The sequence below is a fragment of the Pongo pygmaeus genome, chromosome 11 (genome assembly GCF_028885625.2).
Source record: "Pongo pygmaeus isolate AG05252 chromosome 11, NHGRI_mPonPyg2-v2.0_pri, whole genome shotgun sequence".
In the NCBI taxonomy this organism is placed as follows: Eukaryota; Metazoa; Chordata; class Mammalia; order Primates; family Hominidae; genus Pongo; species Pongo pygmaeus.
The window spans coordinates 131,980,604-131,993,048 of NC_072384.2; the positions used below are offsets into that span (position 1 = coordinate 131,980,604).

Sequence of the window (12,445 nt, forward strand, 5' to 3'; positions counted from 1 at the left end):
CACAGGGATTCTTGCCCATTGGTGCCTGCATTTCCCCACCTTATGCCCATCGTCTCCTTCCTCCTGTGGTTTCTTTTTATTTTATTTATTTATTTTTTTTGAGACAGAGTCTCACTCTGTCGCCCAGGCTGGAGTGCAGTGGTGTGATCTTGGTCCATCGCAGCCTCCGCCTCCCAGGTTCAAGCAATTCTCCTGTCTAAGCCTCCTGACTAGCTAGGACTACAGGCGTCTGCCACCATGCCCAGGTAATTTTTGTATTTTTAGTAGAGACGGGGGTCTCACCATATTGGTCAGGCTGGTCTCGAACTCCTGACCTCAGGTGATCCACCTGCCTCGGCCTCCCAAAGTGTTGGATTACAGGCGTGAGCCACCGTGCTTGGCCAGTTTCTTTTTTTTTTTTTTTTTTTGAGATAGAATTTTGCTCTTGTCACCCAGGCAGGAGTGCAATGGTGCAGTCTGGGCTCACTGCAACCTCCTCCCAGGTTCAAGTGGTTCTACGGCCTCAGCCTCCTGAGGAGCTGGAATTACAGGTGCCCGCCACCCCACCCGGCTAATTTTTGTATTTTTAGTAGTGACAGGGCTTCACCATGTTGGCCAGGCTGGTCTCTAACTCCTGACCTCAGGTGATTTGTCCACCTTGCCTCCCAGAGTGCTGGGATTACAGGTGGGAGCCACCACACCCGGCCGCTCCTGTGGTTTCTAATGCTGTAGTAGATGGGACTCCAGGTTGCATGTTTTGTTTTAGGGAATGTGCATCAGCCTTCATCTGCAAGCCCCGGGCCCCCTGCACTCCAGAGATGCTGGACTGGAACCCACCAAAGGCAAACGCATCAGTTCTGGCCCCTCTATTCTCTTCGTGTGGCCCCCAGCAGGCCAGCCGCCCCGACTCCACAGCGTCCTCCACAAGGGGCCTGCCGAGTAAGTCAGCCTGGGCCCCACTGGCGTGGGAGCCTGGCCACCCACCAACCTGGAGGGAAGGGCATTTTGCTGCTATATTTGGCCCCGTGCTCCTGTGTGTGCCAGGCCAGGCCAGAAGGGCAGAAGGCCTGCTTCCCTTCCCCACACAACCAGGCTCCAGCAGGTGGCTTCCTTTCCTCCAGGGACCGGTTCTGCCTGAATCTTCCTTCCGATTAAATTCCCTTTGGCCTCAGTGACTCAAACTCAAGCTGAGGAGCGAGACCTCCAGGCAGGTCACTGAGAGAGAAGCCCCTCCCCACTTCCCTCTGTGGAGCTCACAGAGTTGGCCCTGAGCTGGCCCTGCTGCCCCGGGGTTGCCCCTGAAACTCGGATCTCCCCTGGTGGGAGGTGGTCCAGCCCCTGGTTCAGCCACTGCGTCCCTGCCTGGCCCAGCCTTGGTCAGGCCATCCCCAGGTCAAACAGAAGCGGGTGTCTGCTCGCAGGCTGGATGGAGGGGCCGCCAGAAGGGCCTGAAGATGGGATGGGCCCAAGGGCCCCCACTCTCTCCCTGGGGCCTCCCTCTCACTCTCTCACCTGAGGCTCACTGTAAGGACCACTTCTCTGTCTTTCTCTGTCTCCTTCCAGCCTCTGCCAATTGATAGCCCCTCCACCTCCACGCCCCAACTGAGCTGAACCTTCCTAGAGGGCTTTACCAAAACACAGGGAAAACAAAAGGACAGAACAAAAGGCCAGGCAGGAGGAAAGGAGTCCCGCTTAGGATATGCGCATTTCTGTGGCCACCCCCAGCCCGCTCCACCCTGCTACCTTCCGGGCCAGGCCCTGGGCGCTCTGGTCAGCTGGGGACACGCTGGGCTGGAAGTGGGGGTAATGGCCATGGCTGGGGAGCCAGGTTGGGACCCCTCCTGCTTCCCACTGGGAAACACACCCAAAACCCCAGCCCAGCCAGTCGCAGCCCAGGTCAGGTGCCAAGGAGGTGCAGCAAATCCAGGGGAGGCTTGGCCAGGAGGAAGGTACCACTGGGGCAGGGATCCCCAGTTCATAGCGACAGTGACACCAGCAGCTGGTGGCTGACCTGGCTCCACATCTAGCAGCATAGCATGGCCGCAGTGTGGACGGCTCAGCCAGCCTTGGGCGTTGTGTGTCCTGTGGGCTCAACAAACACATGAGCTGTTGCCAGCAAAGCTGGCTGAGTGACCCGCACCAAGCAGCCTGCTTCCTGTGAGGAAGGAGCCGGCCCGCCAGTCGAGCCCAGGCCACAGAACTGGTGACCTGGGAGAGAGAAGGTTCCCTCGCTTCTGAGCCGGCTGAAAGAGGGACTGAGTGGGACAGAGGGGATTCTGTGCGGAGACCGCAGAGCACTGGCATCTTGCTCTGGCTTTTCTCTCCAGGCAGCCAGTCTCACGGGAAGTAAGGATGTCCCCGGGTGTCCCCATCACGTTGCCAGAGGACCAGCCAGCTTCCCGCTCTCAGCTGGCAGCAGCTGCCGGTGATGGATGTGAAGGGACAGTTGTCCACAAGACTCTGGGAGCTGAGGGGAGGCCGGCTCTCCAGGCAGCACCAGAGCAAAGCCATCGCAGCCCCGCCGGCCGGGTCACTTTCTCCCGGGGCAGAGCCACCAAGGAGGGCTGGGGAGAGCCTGGCACTGCCCTCCTGGAGAGGGGAGTTTCCTGCTCACCCTTCACACACAGAGGAGAGGGGTGGCTTTTGCCTGCAGGAGATCTTCTGGCCCCAGAAACAGCAGGTGCTGGATTTGCAGCCCTGGCCCTCCAGGCCCCAACGGGGCGGCAGTGTGGGACCAGCCTGGAGCAGGGCTTTTCCAAGGCTGCTGATGCCAGCTCTCCTCACTTGGACTGACTACCAGGACCCAGAAGGAACTTAGGGTGAAGCTCATTTTATTCCCAAGCCTGAGTCTCAGCAGCAAAGTTGGTGTTTTCTTCCTCTGTTAAAATCTGAGAAAGAAGGCCAGGTGCGGTGGCTCATGCCTATAATTCCAGCACTTTGGAAGGCCGAGGCGGGCAGATCACGAGCTCAGGAGATCGAGACCATCCTGGCTAACATGGTGAAACCCGTCTCTACTAAAAAAATACAAAAAATTAAGCCGGGCGTGGTGGCAGGCGTCTGTAGTCCCAGCTACTTGGGAGGCTGAGGCAGGAGAATGGGGCGTGAACCCGGGAGGCGGAGCTTGCAGTGAGCCGAGATCGAGCCACTGCACTCCAGCCTGGGTGACAGAGCGAGACTCCGTCCCAAAAAAAAAAAAAATTCTGAGAAAGAATATGGTGTGTTCCAGCCTCTTCAAAGCTCTGCTCTTCTGCACACGTTTTTCGAAGGCCTTAAAAAGGCCACCAGTGTGACCAGGGAGCGCCCTCTGCCTCCCTCCCTGCACTGGGACCATAAACATAAGCAGCTCTACCAGCAAAGTGACCCGTCCCGCGGGGGAGGGCTGTGCGTGCCCCTCACCAGGGCTGTCATCAGAATCCAGTCTTAGGACAGAGGAAGGATGTTTGCCTTCAGGACCAGCAAGTCACAGGTGTCCTGGATGTTACCCAAGCTCTAAAATCAAATAAAACCCATCGGTATTTAGTGCTGTGTGTGTGTGTGTGTGTGTATGAAGGGAAATGGAAAGCAGATAAAAGTCGCATGCCCTCCCCCAGGCATCTGATCTGCCCACAGACCCTTCAATGGGGACATCTCTGTGGTCCCAATGGTCATAAATAAAGGCTAAGCGCTGGATTTTTCCATGGCCCCCTGACTCCTCAGGAGCGCAGGCAGAGGAGGTAAACAGGAGGCCAGGTTACCCATGAGATGACCAGAAGCTCATCCAGGGCTGGGACCCTGCTTAATCTTGTGAATTCTTGGCAGTGGCTCCAGGCTGGGCACATTAGATGCTGTCATGTGACTGGGCTGGTGGCCACCTCTTGGTTCTCTGGAAATGTGTCCACTCTGTGCTCAGGGAAGAAGGCTGCCGTCCTGACCTGTCAGCCGCCAGGCCCTCTCTGAACTCCTCACTTGACCTGGAGGCATCGGGAGCAAACACAAAGCTCGCCCCTGGTGTCAGTGGTGCAGACAGAGGAAAAGTGGAGGGTCCCCAAAATGCAACTCCTCCGTGGTGAGACTTTGAAAAGGTGTAGAGTGGTTGCAGACAAACAGCAAAGGAGTGGAATGGAAAAATCTCTCTCGCTCCCCACAAGAAGTCCACTCCCCTACGGATTCCTCAGATGCCACTGGCTGGCACAGCCTTTCCCGCCCTTGGTATGGGAGCAGCAGAAATCCGGGCGGTGGGGGAATCATCGGGGTCAAGTCAGTGTCTCCCTCGTATGAAGTCAGCCACTACTTTTCCCTCAAGCCTACCAAAGAGCTAAAGTCTGATCTGTAGATGTCTGATGGTTTGAGGAGAAGAAAAGATAGTCTTTTAGAGAAGTGGGGAGTATCCAACTTAGGGTCAGAATACACTGAGATTAGGCCGGGCATGGTGGCTCACACCTGTAATCCCAGCACTTTGGGAGGCCAAGGCGGGCGGATCACTTGAGGCCTCCAGGAGTTCGAGACCAGCCTGGCCAACATGGCGAAACCTGGTCTCTACTAAAATACAAAAAATTAGCTGGACGTGGTGGTGGGCGCCTGTAATCCCAGCTACTCAAGGAGGCTGAGGCACAAGAATCGCTTGAACCTGGGAGACGGAGGATGCAGTGAGCCAAGATCATGCCGCTGCACTCCAACCTGAGCGACAGAGACTCCGTCAAAAAAAAAATTACATTGAGATTACCAGGTGAGGTATGTGTGGTTCTTCCAGGAAAGTGCTGAAAATATCATCCAGGCCTCTGCACCACACCCTGGGAGAGTACACTCCTGAGCTCACGCCTCTGCATTCCAAGGCTGACAGCTAGAAATATACTTTTAAAATACCAACAACTTATTCACAAATATTCCAACTATCTACCGGCTCCAATGAGCTTGCTGAGGATGGGTATGACCCCAGTCTAAGGGGAAAAAGTCTAAAACACAAGTAAACCTGTTTAAAGGTCAGATATCCAGATGGAGATCCAAGCAGATAGCTCCTAAGATATGCCCATGAAAACTACCAAGGGAAGCCACAGAGAGGGATCTTTGGACCTTCTGGAAAATGGTAAGGCCCCAGGTAGATTATGGCTCCTCTGCCCTGGAGGCTGAGCCACCCCTCTGGTTACCTCACATCTTCTGGTTTCTTCTGAGTGGGACCTGATCTCGTTTCTGCATTCACAGCAAGGTGGAACTGTCTGGCAAGAGCTTAAATTAGGACCTGTGGTGGGGACTTTAATAGGCAGGTGGAGGTTTGAGATCCAGTTAGATGCCAGAGATTAGTCAATAGGTGAGGAAAGATTTGGCCCAAATCAAAAGAGCTAAAAATAAAATAAAATTAAAATTAAAAAAAAAAAAAAAACAAATGAACGAATAAGGTTCATGCAAAAAAGAAAAAGAAAAAAGAAATCCGTGATAAAATATCAAACTTTTTAATAAAAACAAGTCTGGCCCTGTACTTGGATGACCCCACCTGGCTTGTCTAACCCTAATCCCAGCCCCAGTTTTAATAAAACTGTATTGACAAAATAGGCAGCTGGGACGTGGACCAGAGATACCAATTTGATTTTTTTTTTAATATTACATCAAAATATTACATCATGTGTCTTCATTACTGAGTTTTGAGGTAGCCCTTTAAATTTTGTATGCAAGGTGAATACCTCACCCGTCTCTCCTGGCCTAGAATCTGGGGGATCCCCCTGACCCTCCCACAGTGCCTGATAGCACAGCCTGTGGCTGGTGGTGTGCCTGTTTGCCTATCTTTATCTCTCCAGATATTATTTGGGGTGTGCTGTTCTAAGAAGTGATTAGGTTAGCTTTCGCATATTAACAAACTACCTCTGAAACTTAGTGGCTTAAACCAACAAATTTATTAGCTCTATAATGATGTGGATCAGTGATGGGGGCTGGGCACAGACAGGTGATTCTTCTGCTAGGCGTGGCTCAACTCAACTGTGTCTTGTGATCAGAGGGCAGTCAGGGGCTTCACTCATGTCTGGTAGCTGGCTGTCGGCTGAGTCCTTGGTTCTCCTCCGGCTTAGGCTTGTTCACGTGGTGGTCTCGGGGCTCCCATGGCAGTAAGAGAGATGAAGCCCAAGTCTCATAGCACATTCACTATTCTCCCATTGTCCAAAGCAGACCACATGGCCAAGGCCCAAGTCTGTGTGAAAGGATGTGGATACAGGGACCCCGAATGAACCAGGGGCAATACTGCTGCAAGCTACCACATAGATGCTGTTCAGAACTTTGCAGAACCAAATCTTTTAGGGCTGTTTTTCCATTGTGGTATACCCTCTCCATTTAGATTTGAATTGAACAAATATATTCTTTGGGGCTGCAGTGTGTCAGGATGTGGAGACACAGTCCCACTGGCTTTCAAGTTGCCATCCATCTTCTAGGGAGAATTTCTGGCCTTTTCGGATGGCCACAGTCCAGGCCGGAGCACCAGCCCCAGGTTGAAGCATGAGGCAGTTTTCTAGGAAATGGTTGCAAAATTAGCAAAAATTCAGGCCTACAGAGCCCTATCCAGAGTCATCTCCTTAAAGTGTCTACTAAAGCCTGGGGGTGGATGGGATCTCAGAAGGGGGACTAGAGAAATAGGAAACTGGGGATAGAACCAGGGGGTGAGAAAGAAGAGGACAGGTGTTGCGGGAAGTCAGGGACCAGCTGAAGCCATGACAGAAGAACGTGGATTGTGATGATTTTATGGACATTTATTAGTTCCCCAAATTAATACTTTTGTAATTTCTTATGCCTGTCTTTACTGCAGTCTCAAAACATAAGTTGTGAAGATTTCATGGACACCTATCACTTCCCCAATCAATACCCTTGTGATTTCCTATGCCTGTCTTTACTTTAATCTCTTAATCCTGTCAGCCAAGGAGGATGTATGTCGCCTCAGGACCCTGTAATAATTGCATTAGCTGCACAAATTGTACAGTGTGTGTGTTTGAGCAATATGAAATCTGAGCACCTTGAAAAAAGAACAGGATAACAGCAATTGTTCAGGGAATAAGAGAGATAACCTTAAACTCTGACCACCAGTGAGCCGGGTGGAATAGAGCCATATTTCTCTTCTTTCAAAAGCAAATGGGAGAAATATCACTGAATTCTTTTTATCAGCATGGAACGTCCCTGAGAAAGACAATGCGCACCTGGGGGTGGGTCTCTGAACTGGCCCCCCCTGGGGGCGTGGTCGTCTCTTACGGTTGAGGCTGCAGAGATGAAATAAACTCCAGTCTCTCATAGCGCTCCCAGGCTTATTAGGAAGAGGAAATTCCCGCCTAAAAAATTTTGGTCAGACCGGTTGATCTCAAAACTCTGTCTCCTGATAAGATGTTATCAATGACAATGGTGCCCGAAACTTCATTAGCAATTTTAATTTCGCCTCGGTCCTGTGGTCCTGTGATCTCGCCCTGCCTCCGCTTGCCTTGTGATATTCTGTTACCCTGTTAAGTACTTGATGTCTGTCACCCACACCTATTCACACACTCCCTCCCCTTTTGAAAATCCCTAATAAAAACTTGCTGGTTTTTGTGGCTTGTGGGGCATCACGGATCCTACCAACGTGTGATGTCTCCCCCAGACGCCCAGCTTTAAAATTTCTCTCTTTTGTACTCTGTCCCTTTATTTCTCAAGCCAGCCGACGCTTAGGAAAAATAGAAAAGAACCTATGTGATTATTGGGGAAGGTTCCCCGACAGGCAGGTGCAGGAGTTTCAAGGAAGGAGGAGGAGGAGGACTACGGATGCAGGGAGGAGGACTACGGATGCGGGGAGGAGGACTGGGAGGGCAGGGGGAGGATCAAGGATGCAAGCTCTGGAACCCAGGGAGGAAAGCAGGGGATGGAGGGCGGTCGCCATGGTCGGGCTGTAGAGGAGGTGGGGAAGAAGTTAACAGGCTGAGGCCAGCTTGAGAAGAGTTTCGTTAGAGTACTGGCCAGACGTCAGCCTGTACCAGTGCCCGTCGAGGTGGTGAGCTGGATGCCAAAGGCATTGAGGTCAGAGGGGAGACCCAGAGAAGACGGGGAAGTGGTGGCATGAGCTCTAAGAAGGGAGGCTGGAGCAAAGGCCTCAAAGCTGTGATCTTGAGGGGTGCTGGGGAGCAAGGAGTCCATCAGGCCCTCCTCTGGCCCCTGGGCAGGAGGCAGTGGTGTGTGGCCAGTTTGGGACAGCTCACAGAGCTGATTACTAAGTTTGGGGGGAATTCTTTTTTTTTTTTTTTTTTTGAGACGGAGTCTCGCTCTGTCACCCAGGCTGGAGTGCAATGGTGCGATCTCAGCTCACTGCAAGCTCCGCCTCCCAGGTTCAAGCGATTCTTCTGCCTCAGCCTCCCAAGTAGCTGGGATTACAGGCACGTGCCACCACGCCTGGCTAATTTTTGGATTTTTAGTACAGATGAGGTTTCACCATGTTGGTCAGGCTGGTCTCGAACTCCTGACCTCAGGTAATCCGCCCACCTCGGCCTCCCAAAGTGCTGGGATTACAGGCATTAGCCACCACACCTGGCCCAGTTTGGGGGCATTCTATGAGCTGCTTTTAAACATAGCCATTACCAAAACTTAAGTTATATAAACTTACAGTAAAATAAATTCTATTAAAAACAAAGGGAATAAATACTCAAAACATCCTTTCCTAAGGATTTTCCTGCATCCACTGTCCTCAGTCCTGGAGGTTATTCACATCTGTTGCATCTGTATGGTGGAAATATGACAGAATTAACAAAGGCTGCTAGACATCTCTTCCCAACTCTGTGTTCAGTGACATCATTTTGGTAGCTTGAAACTGGCCATGGTGGGGGTATTTACACCACAGAAATTGGCAAGCACCACAAACCAGAGCTTTAGCCCCCACCCCCAAGAGCTGGTTATTAAATGTTTACCAGCACACCACTGGCAGAAGCAGTGCAAGACGGTGCAGCCTCAGACGCAGGATGTTGGATGGACCAGGAACTATGTCAGGAAGAGTTAGAGGAAACAAGGCAGTGTGCGTCCCTGAAATGGCAAAGCCAAGGGTGTGGCATGCGCGATGGAGAGGTAGCGGCTGACTCTGCCCAAATCTCTTTCTACAGGTCCTCAGGGATCGCACTGGCCCAAAGCACTTGTGTCAGCACACCTTCCGGCATCTGGCTCAGAGCCTCTCCCCATTTCTGTGATCACCGAGGGCTTCTTCCAGTTGCCCTGGGTGTCACTTGGACACCTTCCTGCTTGGCGCAGTGTTGCTGCTCACACTCTCACTGTCCCTGTGGGCCTCTGGAAACACGCCTGCCCCAAGTGTGCACAGGTGTGGAGCTGCTCTTTGTCACGAGTCTTCAGTGATGAGTCACCAGTTCCTGGGAGTGAAGAGTTCACTGGATACATGATAGTGTGGCCTGGGTCTCAAACAGCCTGGAGTGGGGAGCACTGACCAGGCTGGAAGGGAGGTGGGTACAGGGTGCCGCCCTCTGACCAGCAAGTTTCCAAGTTACGCCAAGCCAGGCCTCAACTCAGGCAGCACCGTCTTCAAGGGAGAAGCCAGGCAGAGGGTCCCAGTGGCTTATAGGCCCTTAGGGGCAGGACCAGGGACCCCGGGTTTACTGAGGGAAGGTGGGGTAGAGGCTGGATAAAGTACCTCAGCCAAAGGCAAGGAGAGTGGGGCTGAAGGGCTGGGGCCTGGAGTCGGGACACCATTACCATTGCCATTCCCAGCCAAACGCCAGTCTTTTTTTTTTTTTTTAAAGACAGTCTTGCTATGTTGCCCAGGCTATCCTTAATTGATCCTCCTGTGAGGCCTCCCAAAGTGCTGGAATTAAAGGCACGTGTCACCAAGCCCAGCCGAAGGCCAGTCTTTCAGGGCCTCAAAGGGGAACAGCATGATTAGAATGTGTGCACAGCTGGCCGGGCGCGGCGGCTCACACCTGTAATCCCAGCACTTTGGGAGGCCGAGGTGGGCAGATCACGAGGTCAGGAATTTGAGACCAGCCTGGCCAACATGGTGAAAACCTGTCTCTATCAAAAATACAAAAATTAGCCGGGCATGGTGGCGTGCGCCTGTAATCCCAGCTACTCAGGAGGCTTGAGGCAGGAGAATTGCTTGAACCCAGGAAGTGGAGGTTGCAGTGAGCCAAGATTGTGCCACTGCACCCCAGCCCAGGCGACACAGAGAAAAAAGAATGTGTGCACAGCCTCCAGGGAGGCCCTTGGCCCCAGGGTCTGAGGATAGGCCAATGGCCCTGCCTGGCCTCAGGCATCCCACCTGGGCCCTGTTGGGATGACTGCCCTGGGGCTGTGTGGCAAACCAGCAAGGAGGCGGCTGCTGTGCGCTGAGCACCCTGGACAAGGCCCAGGAGGCTGCCGCAGAGACCGGGGGGCGGGGGGCGAGGCTGGGGTTGGCGGGGAGGCAGGGACTGGGAATCAGCATCCCTGGGAGACCCCAGCAGCAGCCAAGACTCCACAGAGGGCAGGAAATAGTGATCAGGTGGAAAAATGCAAAAACCAGGCCAAAGAGGAGAGAAGTTTCAGATTTTGTGAAACCCCCCTCCCCCGGGGACCCTGGAAATAGTGACAGGGAGGAGACCTCACTCTCTGACTCACTGCTATTGCTGTGCCGCATGAGTGCACATGAGTGGGCAAGGTTGCTGGGGTACTAGGAGACCCCAGGACCAATGCCCCCATCCTAGGAAAGGAAGCAGAGTCAGGCAGGGCAAGGCCATCCTCTGGGGTGAGGCCAAGGCCCAGGCAACTGGATGTTTGTTGTTCCCATGGCTGAGAGGAAGAATGGAGGGAGTGGCCGTTGTCAATACAAAGATCTCAAGGAGAATCAATTCATGAGTCAGGCCAGCTGAAGCCAGTAAGGGGGGCCACGATCAACAACGGCGCTTCCAGAGGCCACCGAGGCCGAGGCTGTCATGTGCAGAGGATGGGTGGAGAGTGGCATCACACAACCCCCGGAACTTGGGCTTCAGGGCGTCCTGGTGCTCTGCTGAGCCCGTCTGTGGGGTTCCTCTGGTGTGGCCTGGGACCCCAGAGCCATCAGCAGCTGCGGCGCTGCCCGGCCAGGGTGAGGGTTGAGCGGGCCTCCCTCCAGGCAGAGGCCTCCCCTCCCCACTCTCACCATGTGGTCCACATGGGAACTGCCTGACTGCCCTGGTCGGGAGCAGATGGGACCCCCCACTTTCCCTTTCAAAGACAAAGCTGAGATGAGAGCCACCGGTGGCTGGGCCTCCATCTCTGGAGGAAGCCATGGTACAGGAGGAGAGACAGAGCCGCTATTCAGGAAGAGGCAGAGGGGCCGATCGCCCAGTGGAATCTGGTTGTTTCCAGCAATACCCGGCCCTGCTCAGCTTATCTGAGCCAATAAATCTCTCCCTTTAAAATAAAAAAGATACTTCCAGTTGGGTGTCACTAGCAATCCAAAGGTTTATAACCAAAACACTGACCCTGGTCACTCAGACTTGGGATTGCTGCTTGAGTTCTGTGTGCCACATTGCTCCCATCTTCCTTCAAAACCCACCTTCAAGCCCGGTGTAACTCCGGTCCTTAAATTTTTAACTGTGAAACCACCTCCAACACTCCACAGGCCCTTTACCCTTCCATCGGGAGGTGCCGATGGATGCCCAGGGCTCCGGTCCTTCCAGGGAAATCAGCATTTGGCTGGGCCCCTTTGGTTTGCTTGGGAGCAAACACCTCTTTCTTTGAGTTCAAAACCATGCCAGGCTCCATTCCATCCTCCACTCTCTACTCCATCCACCACTCTCTTCTCCACTCCATCCTCCATCTCTCCTCCACTCCATCCTCCACTCTCGTCCACTTCATTCTCCACTCCATCCTCCATTCCCTCCTCCACTCCATCCTCCACTCCCTCCTCCACTCCATCCTTCACTCCATCCTCCACTCTCGTCCACTCCCTGCTCCACTCCATCCTCTACTGTCTCCTCCACTCAATCCCCCACTCCATCCACCCCTCCATCCTCCACTCCCTCCTCCACTCCCTCCTCCACTCCATCCTCCACTGTCTCATCTACTCCCTTCTCCACTGTCTCCTCCACTTCCTCCTCCACTGTCTCCTCCACTTCCTCCTCCACTCCCTCCTCCACTGTCTCCTCCACTCCCTCCTCCACTGTCTCCTCTACTACATCCTCCACTCCCTCCTTCACTCCATCCTCCACTGCCTCCTCCACTCCATCCACCCCTCCATCCTCCACTCCCTCCTCCACTCCATCCTCCACTCCATCCTTCACTGTCTCCTTCACTCCATCCTCCACTGTCTCGTCCACTCCATCCTCCACTGTCTCCTCCACTCCATCCTCCACTGTCTCCTCCACTCCCTCCTCCACTCCCTCCTCCACTCCATCCTCCACTCCCTTCTCCACTCCATCCTCCACTCTCTCCTCCACTCCATCCTCCACTGTCTCCTCTACTCCCTTCTCCACTCTCTCCTCCATTCCCTCCTCCACTCCATCCTCCATTCCATCCTCCACTCCCTCCACTCCCTCCT

At 53.6% G+C, this 12,445-nt stretch overlaps 1 protein-coding gene across 10 annotated transcripts in view; it reads left to right on the plus strand.

Moving 5' to 3' along the window:
- The window catches only part of ARMC9 (armadillo repeat containing 9), a 180,355-nt gene extending 170,655 nt beyond the window's left edge, over nucleotides 1–9,700 (plus strand). For 4 of the 10 annotated variants that reach the window (XM_054478426.2, XM_054478428.2, XM_054478429.2 and 1 more), the window contains 2 exons: nucleotides 746–918; nucleotides 2,307–3,498. In XM_054478426.2, the coding sequence (XP_054334401.1) occupies nucleotides 746–918; nucleotides 2,307–2,329 (196 nt within the window). In that variant the 3' untranslated portion in view covers nucleotides 2,330–3,498. Of the gene's footprint in view, nucleotides 1–745; nucleotides 3,499–9,041 lie in introns of those variants that run through there. The other 6 variants (XM_063648092.1, XM_063648093.1, XM_063648094.1 and 3 more) reach the window with 4 other exon arrangements.
- Nucleotides 9,701–12,445: the final 2,745 nt, after the last annotated feature.